This window comes from Dermochelys coriacea, chromosome 11 (assembly GCF_009764565.3).
Source record: "Dermochelys coriacea isolate rDerCor1 chromosome 11, rDerCor1.pri.v4, whole genome shotgun sequence".
In the NCBI taxonomy this organism is placed as follows: domain Eukaryota; kingdom Metazoa; phylum Chordata; order Testudines; family Dermochelyidae; genus Dermochelys; species Dermochelys coriacea.
The window spans coordinates 70,142,308-70,169,295 of record NC_050078.2 but is presented as its reverse complement, the minus strand read 5'-3'; the positions used below and the strand labels follow the sequence as shown (position 1 = coordinate 70,169,295).

Sequence of the window (26,988 nt, the reverse complement as noted above, 5' to 3'; positions counted from 1 at the left end):
AACCAGGCCAGTTAACTTGCAGATTCTTTAATACTTTTGCAGTGACCAGCATGTTTCAAAGATTCTGTTGTATGGCTAATTTTCAGGCAACCAATGGGCGGATATGAGAGACTTGTCTGCGGACCACGAGTTGAGGACTGCTCCTTGGTATCAACATACAGCCTGGCTGTAATTGCAGAGCCATGGCCCATATCTAGCAGCACTATGCGGTGTATCGGAGAAGAGGGAAGGGATTCCGACAAGAAGGGCTGCATTCATTATACCACTGCTCAGCTTTTGGACCAGACTGATCCTCTTACTGAGAGGGAGTACTTTGGATTACTGTTGAGGCTCTGTGACTTCCTCTCCCAGCACCCCCATCCTCAGATCCCAATGTCACAGCCCTGGTGTCTTTCCTCTCTTCAGGGGAACTAGGGGATTCCTGATCCATGTTAATGTTGAATCCCTCTGCAGTAGCTAGAAACCTCACAAATAAAGAACCCAGTCCTGCAACTCTCACTCACGTGGGTAATCCTTCTTCGTACCAATGGGATTACTCAGAGAAGCAAGGGCTACTCTCCTAAGAATGGAACAGGTCTGAAGGCACTTGCTATGCAAAAGCAAACACAGTAATCATTGTTACCCAATGCCAGTTAAAACTTCAATGGGCTTGCTGCTTTCCAGGTGAAGGGTGATTTACACATGCAGGTCCCCAGTGCACCAGGCCTGCAACTCAGAGCAGCCATAAACTCAGTTTAATGGTCTTCCTAAGCCAGTTTCCTGGCTCAGAGGATACACAATGAGATGAGCTTCCCCAGCCCTAGCTGAAAAAGGCAGCAGCTCTAAAGTCAATGGAGTCAAAGGCAGCTCTGTAACCCTGCTGCGTCTCTCTCCTGCTCTCTCTTTTTGGACTGTGTTTTGTTCTGTAAACATCAAGAGGCCATGAAAAGTCATTCAGCAGCAGGACAGCATGGCTGGTGCACCAACCCGTTTGGCTCTTACTATTCGTTCCAGTCAGAAAGGTGAGTGCATACAAGCAGGATGTATTTCATTCCCTTCCCCAGTGTCTGTCACAGCACCTCCTACTGACTTTGGAGCAGGCCACAGCAGGGACACTGCAGTGACTGCAGGTGGAAGCTTTCCCAGCTTTGAGTGCAAAGTTGATCCCTCCATTTCGGGTGGGGGGGAAGAGTGTGATGGGTGGAGGGGGAAGTGACTGCCTTTAGCCTGCTGGCTTTTCCTGTTGGAAGCAGAACACAGGCTAGGATAGGATTATAGAAAAGAGGATGGGAAAAATCTAGAAACCTCTCACATTAAAAACAAACACACACAGTATTCCTGCTGGAGCTAACTGCTCTGACTGAGCCTCATGACACAGATAAAAAAAAAATCCATGTCTGTATTTAAAACTCATGGTTTGAGTCCATGTCTATGGGAGGATAGTTTTGTCAGCGGGGGTATGATGAGCACTGTCCACTACCAAGCAAAGAGAGGTTTACTGTCTTCCTTGGAGAGTTCACACAAACAGTTCAGCAGCAGCAAGGTGTCGCCAAGGAACTTGGATGGGACGATGTCAATCACGATCTTGCGCAGATCAGCTGGGCTGCTGTGGAGTGGGGTGGAGTGCAGGTCTGGCCGCTGTTTCAGGATGCCGTAGGTGTTGATTAGGAACTCGCTGAACACTGGGTGCACATCCCGGTTGTAGCCCATCTTCTCGAGGCGTGCAGCGAGGGACAGGTAGCGCTGCATCATGGCTCGGTGCTTTTTCTCATCCACAGAGCCATCCAGGCACTTCATGGAGGCCTAGGAGGTTTAAAAAACCAGGGAGAAGCTGTTAGCGTCTTTCATAGATAATCATGGGCAGGCCCCGGGGATTCCTAAAGGCACCACTTTCTGGCTGGATCCAAAGCATCCTTGTCTGTTTGCAGCTCAGCGATGACAGTGCTGGAAACTGGCACGCTGGAGAACAAAGTCCCAGTACAGCTGTGGAAGGGACACGGAAGGGGCAGCCAGGGATGAACGAAGCTGCACCTGGCTAGATGCAGCGATAGCTGAAGTTGAAGTTGAAGCTGAAAAACATCCAAGGAGGTACTTTGGGGTACTTTAGTTTGTCTAATTTTTCACTTGGGATTTTATATTCAAACCAAAAACATCACAGAGAAGATATTACAAAAAAAAAAAGTCCCAGACTCTGCAGGCCTCACCTGGCTGGAGGGCTGCACATTGGCCACCCCTCCATGAACCCTTGGTTTTCTACAGGCAGCTAATGAGCAACTGTATGGACTGAGCTGGGTTTGGCCTGCATGTTAAGGGGCTGGACCCTCAGCTGGTGTAAATCGATGCTGCTCCACTGAAGTGAGCCAGGATGCTGGCAAGCTTTCCAGTTCTCAGGGGAGAGAACTAGGCAGCCCTTCTTGCCAAGGAGAACCAACACTCCCCGGAACATGGGAGTTCTTTTAGCTCTCACCGTGCTCGTTACTGTGCAACACAAGCCCCACGCTCTCCCCTAAGCTACCTGGCTGGCCTCCCCCGTGTGGGAAAAGAGCAGACCTGCTAGCTGGGAGGAAATTGGTGTCTGTCCCCTCATTCAGTTACCAACTTTAACAATCAGTATTTCTCCTTGACTGACAGCCTCTTCCATGGCAGACTACAACATCCTCAGCCTTATGTGTTCCCCCCATTCACACAACATCGATTCATGAGGCTCATAGGTCACATGCCCAGGTTTCCATGCAGGGGGCATGTAGGGTATGTCTACACTGCCCACTAAGCCGTGATTCTGACTCAGGTTTGAGTCCAAGCCCCCTTCCTGTCCACATACAAATCAGTCTGATTTGGGTGAGCAAGCACTCAGGACCTGGGTCCTAGGGCCCAGCTGGAGGGGAGGGTCAGAGCCCAAGTCCCGCTGTGACTTAGATCCAAGCCCTCTCATTCTGCAGTGTGGACACAGCTCAAGCTGCCGACCTGAGTCAAAAGATCTGTGTAGTGCAGCATGGACACATTAGCACAGCTGTGAGAGCCAGCACCAGCAATTGTAAACCCAGGTTTACAATGCAGTGTGGATGCTCAAGCGTGGTTGGAAACACTGAATCTGCAACCCCAGGTCCCACAGACCTAGATTTACAATGCAGTGTAGACACACCCACAATCTGTTTCACATTGCCATGGCTCTCTCTGCACAAAAGCCAAATAGACTTTTCACTGCACAAAACCGCTTATTTTTCTTATTACCAAGTTTTACGCATATGTGGAGCTCCAGGCCTTTTAAGCAGCTGGGGCTTCTGAGCCCAGTGATTAATTTATGTATCAATAAGCATAACTGTAGCATTCAGAGTATTATAAGTGTAGCTCACAACTCTCCTGCGAGGGATTATTATCTGCAATTTCACAGATGGGAAACTGAGACATAGAGGCCCAGATGATCCTCAAAGGTATGTAGGTGCCTAACTCCCACTGATTTCGGAGAGATTAAGACCAAAATGCATGAAAGTCTGGGACACTGCAAAAAGCCCTTTGGAAGCCCATGAAATTTTCAATGTTGGTGCATGGCTGCATTTCAGATTTTTGGAGTCCCACTGTAATGCTCTCTCTCTTTCACACACACACACATACACCCCTAGAGTTGGTGGGAACAGGATTTTTCATTTAGCAGGGAATTTTGTGATTTCAAAATGTCTCCTGTTCTGAAGTGGAATGAAAGAAAAAACGAAATTCAAAATGCCCTGCAAAAAAATTATTTTTTTTTAAATTTCATTTTGGTTCCACTGAAATTTTTCATTTTGTCAAAATCAAAATGTTTTGTTCTGATTCTGACTTTTAAAACACTATATATTATGCAACAGAATATAAAATTGAAAAAAATTGAAATGAAAATTTATTTTGAAATGGAAAAAAACCCAAAAGGTTCTGTTCTGAAATAGTAGGTTTCATCCTGGTTGGTTTGCTGTTTTTCTATTTTTCTTTCTAAATGAATTTTCATCAGAAATGACCCCTTTCCATGAAACTTTTTGCTTTCAGTAAATGGACATTGCCCCACTGGAAAATTTCCAACCGGCTCTATGCACCATCCTGTCCCACAGCAGATTCAAGGAAGGATTTACCTGTTTGATTTTCTCAGGAATGTTGGACACTGTGTAGCCATAAAGTCTCGTTACTCCAGGAAACACATAAGCAAGGATGCGCCTGTCTAGCTGGAAGGCAATCTCACCTACTATGCGGCCATTTTTCTTGCTGTTCAGCTCCAACTCTATATGAAGGACAGGCTGGTTGTTAGTTTTATAGTAACTTAAGGCACAAAGGCCAAATGTTTTCACTGTGCTTAGATTCAGGTTGAAGTTTTACTGCTTGGTTTGAGCCAGATGCCAGGAGAGAGAATATATCCTCACACAAGTTATATACATAGATGCGCACGTACACAACCAAACACAGCACTGACTTCCCAGTGCCATGCATGAACTGGATAACATCTGCCTCCTTAAATGGATTGGTTATGTAAATATGCGTGGAAAGGGACTTTGGAAATAAATACATGTATAAGGAGAAAAGCAGGTCACATTCAGGGCTTTTCTCAGCCATAAAAGCCCCACTGCCCTTCCAGATGGGCTTATCCACACTAGGGTCAGGTCTACACTACCAAGTTTTGCTGGCATCACTATGTCAGCCAGGGGTGGGAAAAAACCATGCCCCTAGCAACAGAACTGCCAGTATAGACACAGCTATGTCGACAGAAGAGTGCTTCTGTGAGCATAGGCAATGTCGCATGGGGAGGAGGTGTTACCATGTCAGCAGAAAAACTCCTTGTGTCAGCGTGAGCTGTATCTGCATTAGGGGACTCTACAGCCTAGCTGTAGTGATGAAGCCATTCTGACAAAGGCTCTGTAGCATAGAGGTATTTAAAAATCATATTGGGGGACCCCAGGTTCACCTTGCCCTTAGGAGCACATATTAAAATACACACTTGCCCTGTGTACTCTAGGACTTTGAAACATGTTAATTAAAACATAGAATCATAGAAATGTTGGGCTGGAAGGGACCTCAAGAAGTCATCCAGCCCAGCCCCCTGCACTGAGGCAGGAATAAGTACACCTAGACCATCACTGACAGGTGTTTGTTCAATCTGTTCCTAAAACCTCCAATGATTGGGATTCCACAACCTCCCTTAGAAGCCTGTTTCAGGGCATAACTACCTCAGTAGTTAGAAAGTTTTTCCTAATGCCTAACCTAAATCTCCTTTGCCGCGGATTAAGCCAATTACATCTTGCTCTACCTTCAGTGAATATGGAGAAATATTGATCAATGTCTTCATTATAACAGCTCTTGATATATTTTTGAAGACCATTATCAGGTCCCCCCGAGTCTTCTTTTCTCAAGACTAAACATGATCAGTTTTTCCTCACAGGTCAGGTTTTCTAAACCTTTTATCATTTTTGTTGCTCTCATCTGGACTCTCTCCCATTTGTTCACATCTTTCTTAAAGTGTGATGCCCAGAACTGGACACAATACTTCAGCTGAAGCCTCACCAGTGCTGAGTATCTCCCATGTCTTACATATGACAATTACCTCCCATGCTTTATATACAACACTGCTATTAATGCACCCTAGAATGATATTAGCTTTTTTCATAACTGCATCACATTGTTGACTCCAATTTATGATCCTTTTCAGCAGTACCAGCACCTAATCACTGAGTCCCCATTTTGTAGCTGTGAATTTGATTTTTCCTTCCGAAGTGAAGTACAGGTACTTTGGACTTGTCTGTATTGAATTTCGCCTTGTTGAAATCAGGCCAATCCTATAATTTGTCAAGGTCATTTGGAATTCTAATTCTATCCTCCCAAGTGCTTGCAATCTCTCCAGCTTGGTGTCATCAGCAGATTTTATAAGCATATTCTCCACTCCATTATTCAAGTCATTAATGAAAATAATGACTAGTACCGGACCCAGTACTGACTTCTGTGGGACACCACTAGATACGCCCTCCCAGTTTGACAGTGAACCATTGATAACTACTCTCTGAGTACAGTTTTTCAACCAGTTGTACACCCCCTTATGGTCATTTCATCTAGATATTTTCCTAGTTTGATTATGAAAATGTCATGGGGGACTGTGTCAAAAGCCTGACTAAAATCAAGGTATATCAAGTCTACTGCTTCCCCTCTTATCCTCTAGGTCAGTAAGCCTCTCAAAGAAGGAAATTAGGTTGTTTTGACACAATCTGTTCTTCACAAATCCATGTTAGGTAGTCCCTATAACCCTATTAGCCTCCTGGTGCTTACAAATTGATTTTTCAGTAATTTGTTCCAGTATCTTTCAAGATATCAAAGTTAGGCTGACTGGACTATAATAGCCCAGGTCCCCTTTGTTCCTCTTGTTAAAGATTAGAACTGTGCTTGTCCTTCTCCAGTCCTTGGAATCTCACCCATCCTCCATGAATTATCACAGCAAATTGCTAAAGACTCCCAGGTTGCTTCAGGTAGTTCTTTAAGTACCCTAGGATGAACTTTATCAGGCCCTGCTGACTTGGATAGACCTAATTTATATTCTATAACTTGTTCTTTCCCTATTTTTGCCTGCATTCCTTCCCCCTTGGTGTTAATATTAATTGTGTTGAGTATATGGTCACCATTTAACCTTTTTTAGTGAATACTGATGCAAAATAGGCATTAAACACCTCAGCTTTCTTGATGTCATTAGCTGTTAGCTCATCTTCCTCAGTAAGTAGGGAACCTACACTTTCCTTCAACCTGCTTTTGCACCTAATGTATTTAAAGAACCTCTTCTTATTGCCTTTTATGTCTCTTGCTAGGTGCAACTCATTTTGAGCCTTAGTCTTTCTGACCCTGTCCCTATATGTTTGTGCTATTCTTTTGTACTTCTCCTTCATAATCTATCCATGCTTCCACTTTTTGTAGGATTCTTTTTTGATTTTCAGGTCATTAAAGACCTCCTGATGCAGCCATATTGGACTCTTAAGAACATAAGAACGGCCATACTGGGTCAGACCAATGATCCATTTAGCCCAGTATCCTGTGTTCCCACAGCGGCCAATGCCAGGTCCTTCAGAGGGAATGAATGGAACATATAATCGTCCTGTGATTCATCCCCCACGACGCATTCCCAGCGTCTGGTAACAAAGGCTAAGGACACTTCAGAACATGGTTTTGTATTCCTGCCCATCCTGGCTAATAACCATTGATGGACTTATCCTCTGTGAACTTATCCAGTTCTTTTTTGACCTGTTACACTCTTACTATTCTTCCTATCTTTCCCTTGCATCAGGATAGTTTGCAGTTGTGCCTTTAATATTATCTCCTTGAGAAACTGCCAGCTCTTCTGAACTTTTTCCCTTAGATTTTCTTCCCATAGGACCTTACCTACCAGTTCTCTGCATTTGTTAAAGTCTGTTTTTTATAAAAATCAATTGGCCTTATTCTGCTGCTCTCATCACTCCTTCCTTTCCTTAGATGGAAAATGTTGGTGATCAAGTTTTAAAAGATGCCTTTTATCCTAGTGTGGCAAAGCTCTAGGGCAACAAAAAGCCCCCACTCCCCCATGCTTGCAGAGACAGCTTATGATTAGAGTCAGTTAAGCCCATCCTTAGCTACAGTTATTAGCAGCAAGACCAGGGTGAAATCACATCATTACCGTTTAAATAATAGGTATGGGGCTTCCGCGGCTCATCTCCTCCCGGGCTCTCTGAGAACCAGACTTTCTTTTTCCTGTGCATCTCTTCTGAGTCCAGGGACATTTTCTCACCCACTGTGTCCCGTGCACTGTTTATAAGGGGGACTGGCTTCCTTGGGGGAATTCCCCGGGGAAATGGCTCCAGCGTTTTGAAGTATCCTGGAAACACAGCCTGTGCCTGGGTCCCTTCCTTGTGTGAAATGCTGAGGGGATTTGAGGAAACAAATTCTCCCAGGGACGATGGCTGGGGCTGACTCAGCAGGTCTGGTGCATTGAGGACACTTCCATGCTGCTGGTGAGCTACAACAAAGCAAAAGGGGGTATAGGATCAGAGTTAGCCATGGCTTCATATAGATTTCCAGTGAAGAGGGCCTGAGAAATCTAGAGGGCCCAGCTCTGATTATTTGTCTAGGTATTTATGAACATAAATCCAAGTGCCTGCTTAGTGCCTCCCATTTTGAGGATCTCAGTGTCTGATAACTTCTAGAATCACCAACATTCAAAACTGGACACACCGTCTTGCCCAGCTCTCTTCATACAAACATAACTGGACACAACTCAGGAGTGTTGTCTTTGTTCAGAGAGGGCTTTGGCTGGAAGAACAGGTGGTGAGGTGCACTGGCAGAGTTGTCAGTGGCATGGGAAACTCCATGGCTTTTTCTAGTCACTGCTCTCAAAGAATGTCCCATAGCCAAGGACAAGTGTATTTGGGAAGTTTGGTGGGGACGTACTCAGCAAAGTAATTGGAGAGTTCAGGGTTGTGAAAGCAGGGTCAGCCCTGACCCCTTCTCCATCTTGTCTTTCCTTTCGGGTGCATCCCTCTCTGGGGTGGGGCTGGTGGCAAATCAGCCTGAGGCCAAGAGCCGGCTGGTTTGGGGGGTTCCTGGAACTAACATTTCTGCCACTGTATGTGTGTGACCACAGGATCAGGCAAGGGGATCACCTCACTTTGAACCCTTTCAAGTTTTCCTGGAAGTCAGAGGACAAACTGTCACAGCCAAAGATTTATGTCCTGCATCCGCCACAAGCAACTTGTTCACCTTAGAACAAGAGGAAGGGGACTAGCCATATCAGCTGAAAAAAAACCCTATATGAGACACAAACCTAAATGCAATATAACACTGATTCAGGGCTCGCCCTAGCTTCTAGAAGACATGGTCCCTCGGTCCAGCACTGGTGCCCCTGCCCTCGTGGCCTCATCCTGAGAAGCACAGACACCACTTGAAATGCTTACTGTAGTCACCTGGATGTTGAGCGCTCCATGAAATCTTGAGCTATGATAGAGGGGTCAGTTCTTACCCATCCCATATAAACGAGCCTTATCTCCTCCAGGTGAAGTGACGTCTGTGAAGCAGACTTTCTTCAGCCTTGAGAGGTCTATGGATTCTGGCAGCTGTTTCTCCACCCTGGTGGTCCAGGAAGTGCTGGAAAGCAGGATTGGTTTCCTCTCCCTAGGTGTAGGCTGAAACAAAGTGGGATTATTGGGAATCCCCTTAAATGTAGCCTCTGCCTGGGCTTTGGGGCTAGACAGAGTTGCTTTCTCATTTGCAATATGGAGAGGGGAATAATTGAACTCCTGCAGCAGTGAAGGGTGTAGGTGACTTGGGCTCTCCGGTGGCTTGATATCTCTTCCGTGAGGCTGGGCTGCAACAGAGAACAGAGAATACAGTGTTACTGTTCAAAAGAAGGCTTTTACTCTGACAGCTGATCTCTTTTTCTCTGATGCTAGAATGACTATGAATCCCCCATGGGAGGTGCCATGTGCCTGACAGACCCTGGCAGCAGGGCAGTGTTGTCAGACACATTGACAGTGAACCTTATTGGTGTCCCTTCAGTCGTTTCCGGTTGGGATCCAGGAAGTGGGTGGGCGGAAGCTGGCTCACTGCTAAAGGACCTCCTCGCAGCCTAAGGGGAGGATCCACAGGTCCAGGATTCCAAATAATTACGGGGGACAACTAAGGAGATAACAGGAACGGGAGTGAGGTCACAGGGCTAAACGAAGGGAACCTACGGGGACACCGAACAGAGAACCCTGGACAGCGCCCACTGCTCCTCGAAGACGTCAAGGGAGCCAGTGGAGTGTCCCCAGGTAGATAGACCCTTCCAAACCGAGAGCTCCAGTGAGCGTGAGAAGACAGTCCTGGAGAGAGAGAGGGGAAAAGCAAACAACAATTGGCTAGTGTCACGTTAGAGAAGATTGGGGTAGGTGGGGGTCATCTGAGAAGACGGGAGGGTGACCCTGTTGCACCAAGGTGGAATCAGTTTGCTGGCGGGGCTGTCATCAGAGAAAATAAATTAACAGGTCAGATCAGGTTATTTCTCAGACGGGCGTGCGGCCAGGAATCCTCGCTAGTGAGTTGTTACTAACAGTCCATGGAACAAGGAGAGTGGGGAACAGAACTCCCCACCCCCAAACACAGCCATCCCCAGGACTGAATGCTTGTTTTGGATAGTTCCTGTATTCTCTCTCTTTAAGGCCTGCCTTGTCTCCCAAAGGATGTGTTGGCTGACAAGAAGGTGTCCACCTTATACCACTTGGCTAAGGGATGGGCCTGTGTTGCAAAACTTGTTTCCTGGGTCCCTGTGCCCTTCTGCCCAGGGGCAGTGCCTTAGACAGAACATGCTGCACTGGGTCCATGTGGACCAATGTTGAAGCAGTAACAGGCAGCGGAAAGACCTTTGCTGTTCAGAGCGGGGGATCAGAAATGCTGGTTCTGAACACTGTCAATATGTCTCCGGGACATGGGACTGCAGACAGGCATTCCCTGACATCCTGAGCCACATCAGCCCACCAATGGCAAGTATCAGGGCAGGCACAACAACTGCCTTGTTACACCCATCTCTGGGGCTCAGCCCAATTCCCCTCGGGGAAGTGATGATGAAAACTCCCTCCCTAACATGGCCTCTGGCTTCAATGCTACAGTTGGATGGAGATGCCCTGTCCCTGAGAATGAGCCAAGAAGCCCCCACAGATCTATTGCACTGCCCACACCTCACAAACAGCAGCCAGTTCTCAGCACTGGAAGAAGGGAGGAATGTAACATGCTGGGGGCATCTCTTCCAGATTCCTGAGGAGGATTTCAGAACAAGAAAGGAATGCCCAGGTTTTACACAGAGCCCAGAGCATGCAGGGACTGGACTATGGTAATTCAGTGAGCACTAAGCTTATATTCATACAGAGCAGCCATTGGTAGTAATGCTTAGTCTTCAGTCTCCCAGAAAACCTTGATTTAAGGAGCTCCTGGGAACTACAGACACAACAGAGCACCCTATCAATAATCTGTCTGGATGATAGGATGACCATTGTCTATCAACACTATTATGGACCAGATCTTCACTCAGCTGATGTAAGCCAATGTTGCTCCATGAGTTCAATGGAACCATGTTGGTTTGCACCAGATGAGCTTTATGTCTTCTAACAAGCCCTAGCTATTTTTGTCGTTCCTGCAGGTCATCTGGGGTAACGAACACCTGCAAGAGATGGCGGGCCTAGAGCATTGCTGGAGGAAATCACAGTAAGAATCTGACTGGGGGATAAGGGATCTTTGAAAGTTCACACTATCTGTCAGGGGGTGACATTTTCCCTCCCCTTCCCCAAGAATGTGTGATATTGCAGTCAATAGAGCGGATTGCTTGGTGGACAGCTCAGTGAATCTGGGCAGTCTTGTCTGCAAAATAAATTGAGACCTCCTCAGACAGGGCTGGCCATCTCCATGATAACAGATCAATTCCAGAAAGGATTCTGGAATACCAGGTTTCTAAGTCTCTCCCAGTTTTGCCCAATGAGGTACTGGAGGAGCCATAACCTGCTGGTTAGACCCAGGGGTCTCTAAAAGGGAGATGTTGGGTGCATTGTTCATGTAAATGATCTGCATAGAGTCATATACCATGCTCATCACCGTAGTGCAGGAGTCGGCAACCTATGGCACGTGTGCCAAAGACGGTATGTGAGCCGATTTTTAATGGCACGCTGCTGCCGGCCGGGTCCCAGCCGCCGGCCCTGCTCAGCCCGCTGCTGAAGCCAGGCCGGGAACCTGGCAGGCAGCAGAGAGCCATTAAAAATCCTGCCCGCCCCGGCCTGCTCTTCTCTGCCACCCCTCCCTCCCCTTCCCTCCCCTAGGGCAGGGTGAAGAAGCTTGGTCCTGCCGGCTGCTGCTGCAGGGCAGGCAAGCTCCATCCCCCGCCTCTTCCCCCAGCGTGCTGGGTTCCTGCCCCTCCTCCTCTCCCTGCCACCGATCAGCTGATGGCCTTTGCATGGGAGGGGGAGAAGAGGAGCTGCAGCGCGCTCGCTGCTCCGGGGAGGAGGCAGACGAGAAGAGAAGAGGTGGGGACGGGGCCGTGGGGACGGGGGGTGGAATTAGGGCATATCCCCTCCAGCCCCCCTGCTGTGAGCCTCTCTGGGCAGGGAGCTGGGAGCACCCCCCTGACCCCAGCCCACACCCCCAGCCCTCTGCTCTCACCCCTGCACCCTCCCTCACACACCCTAGCCCTCTGCCCTGACCCCTGCATCTCACACACACCCCAGCCTCCTGCCCTGACCCCTGCATCCCCCACAACCCCAACCCTGACTCCAGTACCCCCCCACATACCCAGCCCCCCCACACCCCATGGCCTGACTCTTGCACCCCCTACATTCACACCCTCACCCCTCGCACCAAATGGAAGCTGCCCAGGTAAGCACTCCACCCCCAAACCTTCTGCCCTAACCCTGAGCCCCCTCCCTCGTTCTAGCTCCTGGCCAGACCCTACACTCCAACCCCCTAGTCTGCTCCTTCATCTCCAGCCCTGTGCTCAGTGCACTCCCACCCTCAGCTCAGTGCAGAGAGAGAGGAAGAGAATGGGCTAGAACCAGGGAGAAGGTAGGTACCCACTCTATGTGGGCTGGGCCGGGATCCCAGACCGGCAGCGGGCTGAGCGGGGCCGGCAGCCGGGACCCTGGGTGGCAGGAGCAGGTGGACGGAACCCCAGACCGGCAGCGGGCTGAGCGGCAGCGGGCTGAGCCGCTCAGCCCGCTGCTGGTCTGGGGTCCCGGCTGCCGGCCCCGCTCAGCCTGCTGCTGGTCTGGGGTTCTGGCTGCTGGCCCCTTGACAGCCAGGGCCCTGCTAAGCCTGCTGCTGGCCTAGATGAACGGAACCCCAGGCTGGCAGCGGGCTGAGCAGGCTGGCGGCGTAAGATCAGCATTTTAATTTAATTTTAGATGAAGCTTCTTAAACATTTTGAAAACCTTGTTTACTTTACATACGACAATAGTTTAGTTATATTATACATAGACTTATAGAGAGACCTTCTAAAAAACGTTAAAATGTATTCCTGGCATGCGACTCGGCCCACCACTTCTGAAAGGTTGCCAATCCCTGCTGTAGTATCTCTCTCTTAGCAAGAACAAAGACCCAGTTTCTGATAGAGGAGGGGCTCAGATGGAGTAAAGGACTCATACTCATATCACGTGGCTGGGTGAGAGTGCGCACACAGTTTGCTTGCAGCCAGAGAATTACTGTGTGACAGTTTGGTAATATGTCTGTCTATGTGACCTTATGAATTCCAGATTGATTTAACTCACTCTCTGTATATTTACACCATTAGAGATGTCCTTTACTGTGTTGTTGCATCATCCCACTTGTGTTAAGGTGAGAGAGCTTGGTACCTGAATGGGACAGGTATTGAGGACCATCAACAACTGAATAACCTTGCCCAAGCAGGACAATGGAGACAACCAGCCAAAGGCTACTGACTTGCTGATGACTGATCTGTCGCAGCACACTGAAGATCAAGGAATGGAAAAAACCTCATGGGAAGAACAGGAAGAGACAAAGGTGTTAGAATGTGCTATTAGAAAGGGGGGTTCTCTTGCAAAGTAGAGATGAGAGCCACAAAGCAAGACTGGGCCGGTGGAAGGAGAAGTGCTTTTGCAAAGTCTGTGTGTCCCTTGCTTTAATTGTCACGTCATCCCCAAAGGGTGAAACAGTAGCACACAGGGTCCAAGGCTTTGGTGGAACTCTGGGGAGCATGCAGTAGTGACTGGGGAGGTCTGGGAGAGCTGGCACTGGTTTCAGGGCCTAGGTAGTAGCACTGCAGAATCCCATATCTCAGAAAGGGGCTAGACAGAGAATATGCACGCTGGGTACATAAGCCTAAAAGCCCAGAGCTTGCGACAATGAGTGGACTCTACCCAGACCCGGTGCACAGGAGATCAAGTGGGTGGATCCAAACACAGCAGCCTGGGCCCCGCTAAGCCTGCTGCCGGCCTAGATGAACGGAACCTCAGCACTAGGGGGAGCTCAGCCAAGGCTCTCACCTATTGAATAGAGGGCCATTACTCAAAAGAACAAACAGCATACATGTTCCAGGTTCTCCTTACCTCCTTGTCCCGGCGAACAGGCATTCGGATGTACGGGAGCAGGGTGGGAAGTGACAATTCGCCCTTCGTTGCTGTTTTCATAGTGCTGACTCAGTAACGAACGTAATTCATAGTTCTCCCGGAGCAACCTAACCTGATTTTTCAGGTATTCATTTTCATTCTGAATTGTCTTCATCCACTCATTATCCTCTGTCATTGTCATCCTCCTTGTCCTTGGTGGAGTCAGTTGTAGCAGACAGCCTCAGCGGGGCAAGAGTCACCTGTCTCAGGGCTCGGAAAGGCCCACAGGAAACCTTAGAATGTTCCCACACCATTATGATATCACTTGCTCTTAAAGGAACAGCTGGGATTTTAGCCCTGAAGATAATTTCTTGGTGCAGGACGTCCCACGGAGCTCATCACACTGGATGGGGCTGAGCACACAACAGATAACTCACAATGCTGTGCGCCCCAGTAGAGCTCTTTACCCACAGGTTGTCTGCAAGTCTTGCTTCAAACAGACGTGCACACAGAGTGCGGCTCCTACTCAGAGATGACCAGTCCACTCGCCTTTCTAGGGCATAGATGAGTGGAACATATGCTCTTGGTATACGGAAACAGTAAAGGAACCTGTTTGTCTGGTCTCAGACCACTAGGGTGTGCTGTGCTGCTGTCGGTGATACCCCGACGACTATACCTCTTCCTCTGGGCACAGAAGAGCCTACAGAGGAATGGAAGGGAAGGGATAGGACTGGAATTACAGGGGTTGGGGCTTATGAATAGAAGGGAACAGACATTCAAGGGATGTTCATATACCTAATTTTCCAGCACCCCTCCAGCATAGATGGTGGTTTAGCCAGGGCGGAGACTGCTCCCCTGTGACACTGCTAAACCTCAGCACCCTCCCCATTTCTGGAAAGCAGAATGGCAGCATTGCTCACACAGAGCCCACACCTGATTGCGGGAGGGACAGATGCTTCTTGTGTCCTCAGTGAGATTTTGGGTACAACCACACACCCCTCTCCCAGAGCACAAGTCAGCTGGGTATCCCGTCACTGTCTCACAACACGTAGAACTAACCAAGCCCTGCTGAAAGAATTCCCTGCACCCTTGCCCTTCTCCCCAGGGCTGTTTCTGTGCTGAGCAGTCACGGGCTGTCACTCGTTTTGAAGATGCCATGGATGGGGTTGTGAGATCTGCGCAGTTTGAAGTGATATCCTAGGGAAAGCCATTCCTCACATGGCACAAATAGGTGGGAGAACTGAGGAACTGGCCAAATCTCTACTACTGTCTAGAGGAATAGATTTGATTTACCAACGAAGCAATTTAAAAATAAAACTAACTTCTGGTAAAAATTCAAACATGAACCAAAACACGAGTGAGCTTTTTTCAACATTTTGTTTTTCAAATAATCACGGGCTTATTTGAATATCTCTTTACCCTCAGGACCAATTCCCCTGTCTAATGCATGTGTAGCCCGTGACACTCTATGGAATATGTGGAATGCTTTATATTATTATTAAACCAATATTGTAAAATTGCAATAAATTGTGCCAAATATGCCGTGTAAGGTGCCAGTGAAAATGTTATGATTTGCCAAGTATGATAATCTTGTTTGTATCACCCTTGTATTAGTTATCGATATGGATGGTATATCTGTATTTCAAACTTGTGCTGTGCATCAGGGTGACACCCCCAGATAGATCGACATCAGCACTGCCTAGCCTGTTCGATGGCCCATCAAGGGTTATCAACTGTACAATGAACCCATTGAAAGAAATCAAGGACTACACCTAATAAGTCAGCAAGACTCCTGGAGTAAGCGAAGGGCCACAGACTGTGAAAAAGACAGCACGGTAGAGTGCAACCACAGGAATGGGTGTTGGCCAGGCAGAGTGAATCCCCAGTGAGTAGAGTGCCCCATCTGCAGTGAGTAGAGTGCGCCAGCACACTGCCCATAAATGGCACAGTGGGAGTTGAGCACTTCTGAAAATCTGGTCCCAACTGTGGGTGCTGAGCACCTGCAAAATCTGGGCATGCCTGCAGAGCACAGCACCAGCAACATCTGCATGGCTTACATCAGCCAAACCTCAAGCCCAAGACAGAAATGAAAATGGGCCAAGAGGATGAAAACAAGAGCCATGAATGGAGCAGAGACTGATTACATCAATCAGGGAAAATAGTTCATGTGTCAAAGAACCAGCCTAAACCTTCACTGGCAGGAGATCAGCAGATATGCATCTACAGACACAGGCCCCACGGTACTGGAACCCTGTATGTGGACAATGGAAGGGAAGCTGGCACCTTACAGGGCATTGGTATGGAACAACACAAGGGCCAGAGGTCACTCTGCTGCTGTTATGCCTGGAGGGTAGTTTAGGAGGCTCCATCTCAGCAGGGACATTCATTAAGAACATAAGAACGGGCATACTGGGTCAGACCAAAGGTCCATCTAGCCCAGTATCCTGTCTTCTGACAGTGGCCAATGCCAGGTGCCCCAGAGGGAATGAACAGAACAGGTAATCATCAAGTGATCCATCCCCTGTCGCCCATTCCGAGCTTCCGGCAAACAGAAGCTAGGGACACTACTCCTGCCCAACCTGGCTAATAGCCATTGAAGGACCTATCCTCCATGAAATTATCTAGTTCTTTTTTGAACCCTGTTATGGTCTTGGCCTTCACAACATCCTCTGATAATGTTCTCCCTACCCCCAACGCTAAGGAAAACAATGCAACATCAGCACACATGATGAATAAGGCTGTGAGTCTGTCACGGAAGTCACGGATTCCATGACTTTTCATGACCTCCCTGACTTCTGCAGCACCTGGTGCTGGCTCAGGGGCTGCCCGAGCTGGGCAGTCAATGAGCCAGCAGCAATAGTTTGGGTGTGTGGGAGGAGGCTCAGGAGTAGGGGCAAAGGGTTGGAGGGCATGGGGGGCAGGCTCCCCAACTCCCACTGGCATAGCTCTGCAGCTCCTAGGTGGCGGAGAGGCCAGGGGGATCTGCGCCCACAGGCCCCACCCCCTCAGCTCCCATTGGCTGAGGTTTCTGGCCAATGGGAACTGCTCAGCTGGTGCTTGACTTGTGGTGGGAGCAGCACACGCAGCCCCTGGCCCCTCCGCAGCCTACGAGCTGCGGGGACACGCAGAGCTGGGTAGGGAGACCCTGCCAGCCCCACCAACCCTTCCCCTGCAGCACCAGCGGGGGTCCCGGGCCATCTCCCCTGGCACCCATGGTGCCCTTGGCCATTCCCTGCCAGAGCACCAGTGGCCCCCTGCCCAAGTTTTAGTTAGGGCTATATAGTAAAAGTCATGGACAGATCAAGGGCCGTGAATTTTTGTTTACTGCCCATGACCTGTGACTTTTACGAGAAATATCTGTGACTAAAACATAGCCTTAATGATGAATTAGTTGATGTTCTGCACTGTGGTTCTCAGTCTTGGGATCAGGATCTCAAGGTACATCCTGAAGCTGGCGGAAGTGTTGTGGCCTTAGTCTCTTCCTTCCCCCCACAAATTTTCATCAAACTTGTCTGGCAGCTCACGGTCCAGGTCCAAAACTTGTAATCGCAAGTACTAATAACCTGCTGCCTAGCCTTATGAACGTCAACTATTGTACATCATTGTACACAATACCTCAGTGATACACATCTCTTAATCTATGTGCTATGAACAAAACAGAATTAAGTTTTCTTGAAGGAATAGATCAGATACAATGAACTAAAGATTTACCTGAGAATATCCCTTGCTGAGACTGAGCAGGACACGGTAGCCTCTGAACTCTACTTCATTATTGCAGTAAATATCCTGGTTATCCAGGTCCTGGTACCTCTCCTTCAGGATCTGCAGGCATTTAGTCATGTTCTCAAAACTGATCTTGGCATCAAAGGAGGACATGGGCTCCTCACACAAGCGGTGGGTATAATGGATATGAATGTGAGTGCACTTCTCAATCACGGACACAGTCAATCAAACACACTGCTGGGTTATATCCTAGGCAAAGCAATCAGCAAAGTGTTAGTTACGTATTTACTGACAGTGCATAAAACAGAACCGGTTATAGTGCATTCAAAGGATGTGCGGTCTGCATGCACACTGATGCTGGAAGTGCTGAAGAAACAGGTTGCTTGATGGAAGTAGGTAGGTTGGTTTTTTATGAATGAAAAAAATATCTGAGACTGACACACCAAAGACTCTGGAGGGAGGACAAAGCCTCAGTAAGCCAGGAAGATGTGAAGCTGAAGAATCATCCTCGATCCCAAAAATTGCCAATGGCATTCCGAAAGCCTAGGTACTTTAGTAGGGTCAAGGTAAAGTGCATCCTGCTAGGACTAATGGCTCAGAGCTATGAGCTGCAAGAGGCTAAGTAATTGAATCAACTGATTGTATGCAGTATCAAGTAAGGTCATTTACGGAAGGTAATGTCACACTGGTGACTAATGTAATTGTAAAATGTATGTATTAACTCTATATGAGGAATTATGAATAATCACGGATGGACTTTAAAGTCTGTGACCAAACAAGGATAAAAAGGTTTTATCATAGACAGGAGGGAAGGCAGCTATTTACCTGTCTCCAATTAAATTAAATAAGGTATGACCAAAACAATGGAAACCTCACTAACATATGAATAATCAGAGGGATGGACAGTCCGCAGGAAGGGAAGACTAGCATGAGGTCATCCTGGTCTGGGGACAAAACAGTAAGTTTGGGAAGATATAAGGAGAGAGAAGCTGCCATTTTGGCATTTATCACTGGGTGCACACAAGGAAAACTTCATTTTCCTGCTGAAAACTGTTTAGCTGAAATTTTTGCAACCAGCTCTACTCTTATGTTTTGTGAGACAATAATTGTTGTTATAATTATGGTAGTGCAGGCTATGTGCCTAGCACTTCCCAAACACTGAAGGACAGTCCCAGCTTTAGAGGTTCACGGACACATCCACAGAGGCTAAGGGAAAGAAGAGAATGACAATATGCAAAATGATTTACAATTTGCATTCGGGTCAGCTCAATTCCCTGTAAGCAGCACATCAGAAATAGGTCTTTGAATGTAGACTGACTAGGAGCTTTGCAGATAAGCTGAAGGAGGTTGTGCCTAGAGCGGGGTGAAGTTTTTCAGCTGATTAGTTTATTCAATGAAAAATGTAGTTTCAGTCAACCTGACATTAGTCAGAACAGTTTCGGCCATGCAGAAAATGGAGGAGGAAGATGTAGTTGTGGTGCTTCCACTGCCCCACCCAGTCACTTTTAGCCAGTCGTTAGGGCACTGACTCCTGGTGTGGGATACTCACTTTTGAATCCCTGCTCTGGAACAGATATTTTTAAATACACACACACACAAAACAGATCTGGTTTGACTTTAGCCAAATATCTTTTCCTGATTGTTTGGAACTGCCACTGAACAAAAATGAGTTATTCACCCAGCTCTAATCCTACCATGCATAGTGGCTCAACCCAGGAAGGTCCAGAGGTGATTGTGTGAGAAACAGACAATCAGGCAGACAAGGCTGGGAGCTCTGGCAGAACGGAAGGGTTTGGGGGGTGGGGGAGTAAAGCAAAGATCGACAAGGGAGAATATGTAAGAAAAGGCAGAGCATTGATAATGGTGACAAGAAGCTTACAATTTTATGCTATGGTCGATGGGGAGTTGATGCCATAGCAAATGGAGGGATGCAGAGGGAGTTACATGATCAGATCAACAGGCAAGGAAACTGGCTTTAGCGGCTAAATTTTTAAGTGACTGAAAGACAGTGATGCGATAATCAAATTCCTGAGTGGACAAATTGCAAGGCCAAACTTTAGCACAGAAGGACTTTGATTATTGTCAGAGAAAACAAGAACGGCAATGACAGTATTGCTATTATAATACACATTAGGGCTTGTCTACACTTAACCGTACTGCTGCTGCACTGGTGCAGCTTAGCTCTTAGCAAAGACGCTACCTACACCAACGGGAGATCTTCTTCCATTGGCGTAGGTATTCCGCCCCTCAGAGAGGCAGTAACTATGTCAACGGGAGAAGCTCTCCTGTTGACATAGCTCTATCTACACTGGGAGTTCGGTTGGTATAACTGTTGCTCAAGAGTGTGGATTTTCACACTCCTGAGCAACGTAGTTATACCAACTTAAGTTTGTAGTGCAGACCAGGGCTTAGTAAGTATTGTTTGTTCTGAACTGTAAAGGCTCAAATCTAGACCAGGCCTGTTCTAACCAACAAGCCCGTGAGGTCTGGGCTCAGGGCACAGTGATTTGGGAGGCAGTAAGATTTTATTTATTATTCGAAAATAAATTAAAAATGGTAGATAAGAATAGTATGAAAATGCAAACCAATCTCAGACGGACATCAGCAGAATTATCGGCCCACCACTGCTGTACGTTGTCTCAGCTTTATGCTGTGCTTTAAGAATATAAAGGATGGAGACCAATTATATTTTAGGGTCTGAGGGGTGCTTTAACTCTGGTTCTGACCTTCCAATGTTATCTGTCCACCCATCAGTCACACCATCCCCAACCAGGTTCCTTTTTCTTATACCTGCCTGTCAGTGGGCTCTTGGCTCTTCTGCTAATCACTTCCTCAAGTCATATAGATCTTCTGTGTCCCTGGGGCCACATCTGCATCTCCATTCTATGCTTTTTTACAGTCACTGTCTACTGCCTGAAATGTGAACTGCCCCCACCTGCTCTCATAAAAGTAGGGTCCTGGAGTTAGAACTATGGGATATCGGTGTGTTGCTATGGTCACCTGGGAGAGGGTCAGGAGACTGGCTTTTCCTCCTTATCCACCCTAATTTCTGTGGAGGACAGGAAGGGAAGTATCTATTGCCTCCATTTTGAGTTGGTAAGTGTAGCAGTTCAGGCCATCTGGAATTTTCCAGAACTTGCAGATCTGGCACCACAGTCTATTGTGCTAAGTGTCATTTTATCCCAGGAGAAACTGACAGTTACCTTGCATTCAAAAGTATGAAAAGGGCCCATTTATGCTATCATATACCTTTATCAATTTGAGAATATATGCCATTAAAATCCTATTGCTATTTAGGCTTCCTTTGACCTCCTGCAATGTACATTATGCACACACTATTTGTGGTTATTCTGATAACAGTAAAGACATTATTTTAAAAGTAATGGCGTCATGTCCGTTCAGTCATGCTACTTGAATGGCTCAACATTCCAAGCCCACTAATCGTGAGCTGATGGCGCTTTGTGCAATGGAATGTTAAACCACAATAACGATTTATTCATAGCTATAGGAAGAGACAGGAAGATGGTCTGCTAGCCAGTCACCTAAAGGATCTAACCGAACTTCAGTGTAGGTTATTCATTATTTATGAAATACACCTTAGAGATGTTAATGGAACACTTTTCAAGAATTTTCTGGTTTTGTCTTGCCCCCCAGATGCAAATAAAAATTATTTGGATAAATAGGAAATCCTTGACAACAGAAAAAATATCTAACAGCCATGGCTCTTACAAAGGTGAACAAACCTCTTACTACACAGGCTGTGGATATTATTAAAGATCTGCAAGGAGGGGAATGTGGATAGCTTTGCTCTTCATTGTGTTTCCTCCATTCACTTTCACGTGCCTTCTTCTGCTTCAATGAAAATTCTCTCTCATCAGGACCTGAAGATTATGCCAAGTGAGGTCAGGAACTTGTAGATCCATGACCCATTTGATTCTGTCTTGTAATTCACAATGAAATACAAAAATGCCTTTGAAGATCTAGGCCCACATGTTTGCGATCCAGGAAGTATCACGAACACCTGTGGTCTCAGGGTGCAAGACAGGAAAGTTGAGCGGTTCTTTCATAGACTGACTATGAATGGGATACTCTACAGCTAAACTATTAAAATATTTACTAAATTATTTAAATCAAATATTTTCTATTTAAATATATATATATAAAAGTTGAACAATCTATTATCTCTAAAGCATGAAGCTGGCCTCTTCTATACACAGAAGAGCATTAGAAATTTACACCATGATCCAGCCACTGACTGCCAGTTTAGTCAGTGATATATTAGAAAGTGTCACAATCGGTGCTGTATTATAAAGTATTTTGCTCTCATCTGACGGTCAGATAATATTCAATATTAGAGTTTAACCCTTAAATCTGATCCAAAGTCCAATGAAATCAGTTGGAGTCATTCACTTCATTGTACTCTGGGACAGGACCTAAGGCAGTTTTGAGGTGAGCAGGGATCACTGCAATAGTTAAACAATATGCTTGGGAGGGTACCATTACACTATCATGATGCCCTGATGAGTTGTGTTTGAGCACTTCAGAAGGCTAAGAGTTAGCAGTCACCCTCTGACCAGATACTGTCCATATGGGCATAGTATGTGCTTGGCTGCTACGATCAAAGAGAGAGAAGAAAATTACACCTCACAGTTTAATATTTCCACTTTTCTTTCTGGAAGCCTGCAGAGGTGGGAGGGGAGAGACATTCTTCTTGGCAGGCCAGCAGAGGCCTAAAAGATAGCATGTGATATCAGAGATACCCAACTCATATAATCAATTTCTCCTCCTAATAACCTGCAAGGCCCCTTATATTGACTAACTGCTCAGGACAAAGCAGCAACAATACGAAAGATTACATAGCATGTAAAATATAAGCAGTCTCATTTAACTGGCTGCACAGCAAGCTCCTGCCTTTTGACAGCTCTCTAGCTGCCACGTTTGCCTAAAGACATATTGATACTTCCCTAAAACCTGATATTTCAAAGTATTCAACACTCTTTATGAACTGCTTTGAAACTCGTGTCTGCTTGCTGACTTCATTGATCTCTAGATCAGGTTCTAAATGCATTAAAGCAAGGAAAGTCTTAGCTAAGGCTTTCACAATACCGCACTTCCAGCATCACTTGGTCGGTGTATTTCAGTACATTAAGCATGATTCACCTGCTGGCTGCCTGATGGAAAATAACAGACTGTGTGTTCTGCAGTACTAAGCACAACGGTATTTCAAGAGCGGGTGGTCATTCAAGGCAGGGACTCTTATTTTCACTGGCCTTCGCCTACCAAGAAGCAATGAGGCAAAGAGTTCTATGAGATCTGGAGTGTAAATAACATAAAGCTGCCCTGTTGGATTGAGTCACAAACTTTCTGAGCTTAAAATGCAAGCAGAAATTGGGACTGTAAAGAAATAAAATCCAAAGTCCAACCTATTCAGACTCCTCAGAGGGGAGGGAGGGGAAGTAAGGTAAGTTGCAACATAATGACACAGATTTAATTTTCCTTAGTAGAATGTCATCCCTTTCTCAGTCTACAAAGGACACCAAGCCCTCCCAGGGTGCAAAAGTAACAAGCAGTTTCCAACAGGTGGCAGACTTATTTTGTACAGGACAGTCTGTAGGACCCTACAGCCAAACCCAGGGTCTGCCAGTGTAATCAGCTGGTAGTGATGAATAACTGAGTAGGCCAGGCAGTTACTGAATTACACAATTCAGTAACCAATGCCCTAGCCCAACCTCAGCCTGAGAAGGAGCCAGAATTTACTAATGTACATTGCCAAAGAGCCACACTAATAGGTCAGCAGCCCCCCATCAGCTCCTCCACCCCCCAGCCCTCCCACTCACCTGATCAGCCCTTCCCCTCCCTCCCTGCACCTCCTGATCAGCTGCTCCCTGGCATGCAGGAGGCTCTGGCAGGGAGGTGGAGAAGCGAGGGCACGGCAGGCTCAGGGGAGGGGGCGGGAAGGGGTGGAGTGGGGCAGGGCCTGTGGCAGAGTCAGGGGTTGAGCAGTGAGCACCCCTCAGCACACTGGAAAGTTGTCGGCTGTAGCTCTAGCCCTGGAGTTGGTGCCTATGCAAGGAGCCGCATATTAACTTCTGAAGAGCCGCATGTGGCTCTGGAGCCACAGGTTGGGCACCCCTGGGCTAGCCGGAAACCAGTGAAGAGCAACCAGCTCACTCATATCATATGCCATATCAATGAAATTAGTGAACCACTGGGTGACAGATGGGGAAAGAGAAAGTGTTAGAGATGCTGAGGATGTGTGAAAGCAGAGGTTGGTTTCATACATCTAGGAAGAGGTGCAAAGCGGAGTAGGTGCAAAGGGGGCGTACCTTGTACCTTGAATACTACCTGTGACTCCAAATCCTCTCTCTTCCCCCCCACGCCTCCTGCTTTCTGGTGGTGTAGGGGGAGCCCTATGCATTCTGTGAGGGCAAAATCTATGCATTGCAAAAAGAAAACAAAAATGTAATTTGTTCTAAGATGGTGGGGGCTTATTAACCTCCTCTGTTTTTTCCTGACTGCGGGGGAACCAGCTCTTGCAGCTGCTGTACCTCAAAGAGGATCCATTTCAGTTTTCCTCATGGCAACAACAGACAGAGATGGCCACATGCTCAGGGTTTAGCTGTTTGCCATATATGGGGTTGGGAAGGAATTTTCCTCCAGGGCAGACTGGAAGAGGCCTTGGGGGTTTTTCGCCTGCCTTTGCAGCATGGGGCACGGTTCACTTGCTGGAGAATCCTCTGCACCTTGAAGTCTTTAAACCATGATTTAGATGAGAGGTTTATTGCAGGAGTGGGTGGGTGAGATTCTGTGACCTGCATTGTGCAGGAAGTCAGACTAGATGATAATAATGGTCCCTTCTGACCTTAATGTCTATGAGTCTATGATGAATTACATGGCTGTGCAGGCTGCTACAAGACACTGAACAGGGCGGACAAACCCACCAGGAACTTATGCCTTCCCAAAGACTGGCACCAACTGGGGACAATAGAGCAAACACCCAGGAATCTCCTCTCCAGAGACAGCAATTAAACAGGGATAAATTTGTACTCATCCCCCTCCCACAAGAAATGCAGAGACAGGTGGGGACCAAGCTCAGATCCATCTGTCTGACAGGTGGTTTGTGGAGGAGGGGAGAAGAGGGTGGAGTGAATCTGGGAAGAGCCATGCAGTGTGAGAACACTGATCTTGCTCCTAAGCCTCATTACTCAGTCACACAGCTGCCTTTGTGCTCCTCATTAAGGCAACCCTTTGATCTGCCATTGGAAGGGGAAAGGGAGGTGACTATATAAAACAAGGAAACATATTAAGAGAAAAACAAACTCTCTCAATGTTTAGAGGATGGTGGTAACAAGAGCAAATCAGACCATGCATCTTTCTTTTGGGCAGAAGTCAAGGATTAGCAAATGTAGTAGGCGCAATAACAGATCTTGATTTTAGTATCTGATGCAACTGTTCACAAATACGTATTGTGCAAAGTTAATTCCGGATGGATCTGATACACGCACTGCCACGTAGATTGTAAACTAGCCAATGGTCGTAAAGATAAATGGTAGTATCTCCATTTAGTAGAGTAGTAGTGCCTCCATTTAGGAGAAATTGTCTAATGGGGTGTCTTAAGTCAGTGCCAGTGCATTGGGGGCGCTAAGCAGGAATATTCCCTCCCTCCAAAATATTCTAATAATTCAGCAGTTCTCAAACTTCATTGCACCATGACCCCCTTCTGACAAAAAAAATTACTACACAACCCCGGGATGGGGGGTGGGGGAGGAACCGAAGACAGAGGCTGCCCAAGCCTTGCCATCCCGGGCCGGGGGCAGGGAGGTGTCAAAGCTGAAACCCAAGGGCTTCTGCCCTGGGCAGGTGGGCCTGTAATCTTAAACCTGGACAGTGGGGGCTTGGGTTTCAGCCCTGGGTGATGGGTCATGGGCTTCGGCCCTGGGCCCCAGCAAGTCTAACACCAGCCTTGGGAGTCCTGACCCACAGTTTGTGAATCCCTGTAATAATTAATAGGGGTCCCCCTTGAGTTGCTCAGGGCCCTAAGCAATTGCTCAGTCTGTTTATGCCTAGCCTCAGCTCTGTTTTAAGAATCAGTGGAATATTGAAACCTTGTTTAACATCTTCATTATTGATAGAGAAAAAGGGAGGAAGTAGTATATTAACAAAATCTGCAGCTATTAAACAAAGAAGAGCTGTGAACACTAGCGAGGACAAAGACATAATACAAATGGCCCTAGAGAGTATAGAGATTTGAGTAGGAAGTAAACTGGGATTCAATTTTTTGAAATGCAAGCTATACACATCTAGGGACAAATCAAGTGAAATACTAATATTCAACTGGAAAAGAGAGACTTGGAAAGAAGCAATCTGAAAAGTGACCCAAGGGTGATAGCAGGCAGCAACTGGATTCAAGTTTGCACTGTGGTACAGCAGTGAAAGAGAGACTAATTTGAGTTTGTCCTATTTATATCAAGGTATTACATCACTAAGCAGAGTGATGGTCCTAGTTGGTCACTGGTGAGACCTAACCTGGACTACTGCATTCACTTCCAGGAACCCCGTGGCCAGAAAGGTTGTAGACACAGTGATGAAAGAACAGAGAAGAGCAACAAATATTAGTAAGGACCTAAAGGAGACTGATTGACAACCTACCATTAAGAGTTAGAAACATACAGCTTAGCTAAGCAACAGCTTGGGGGAGATATGACAGCCATCTACAAATATATGAAGGCTGTAAACCTCCAAGGATGGAGAGGAATTACTGAGCATCATGCAAGTGTGTATGACTGAGTGTTAAGTACCAAGAAGAAATTTAGAAGAGGAATATTTAGGCTAAATATACAGGAAAATATCTGAAAATCAGATGAAATGGAAGCCCCAATCCAAAAGACGTTCAGCTGGTCTGGTTTAAGACCAGAAGATATATTTTAGGATACTGATAGGGAGATGTATTAAGGGGCTGATCCTGCACCCTCTGAAGGCTTTTCTATTTGTAAACTATGAACTATTTTGTGCTCATGAGATTGGGGGACAAATAGCACTGATAGAGTCAGGCAAAGTTGAGATCCGAGCCGTGCCATTTACACACAGGTCTGGCAATACATCTCTGTTTTGATCTGTAAACATATTGATTTTCCAGTTGTAGGCCTGTCTGAATATGAGACTGACAATTCTGTAATGGTTTGTAACACAAACTTTCTCATCTGACTAAAATGAGACCACCTTTGCAAACTCATTCGCATGTACA

The 26,988-nt window shown here is 46.8% G+C and overlaps 1 protein-coding gene across 1 annotated transcript; it reads right to left on the bottom strand.

Moving 5' to 3' along the window:
* Nucleotides 1–274: 274 nt before the first annotated feature.
* On the bottom strand, nucleotides 275–14,223 carry LOC119863165 (speriolin-like protein). Its single transcript, XM_043504841.1, has 5 exons — nucleotides 14,022–14,223; nucleotides 8,963–9,307; nucleotides 7,625–7,963; nucleotides 4,080–4,225; nucleotides 275–1,782 (listed from the first exon to the last, which is right to left on the bottom strand). The coding sequence occupies exons 1-5, from the start codon at nucleotides 14,221–14,223 to the stop codon at nucleotides 1,456–1,458; spliced, it is 1,359 nt and encodes a 452-aa protein (XP_043360776.1). The 3' UTR covers nucleotides 275–1,455.
* Nucleotides 14,224–26,988: the final 12,765 nt, after the last annotated feature.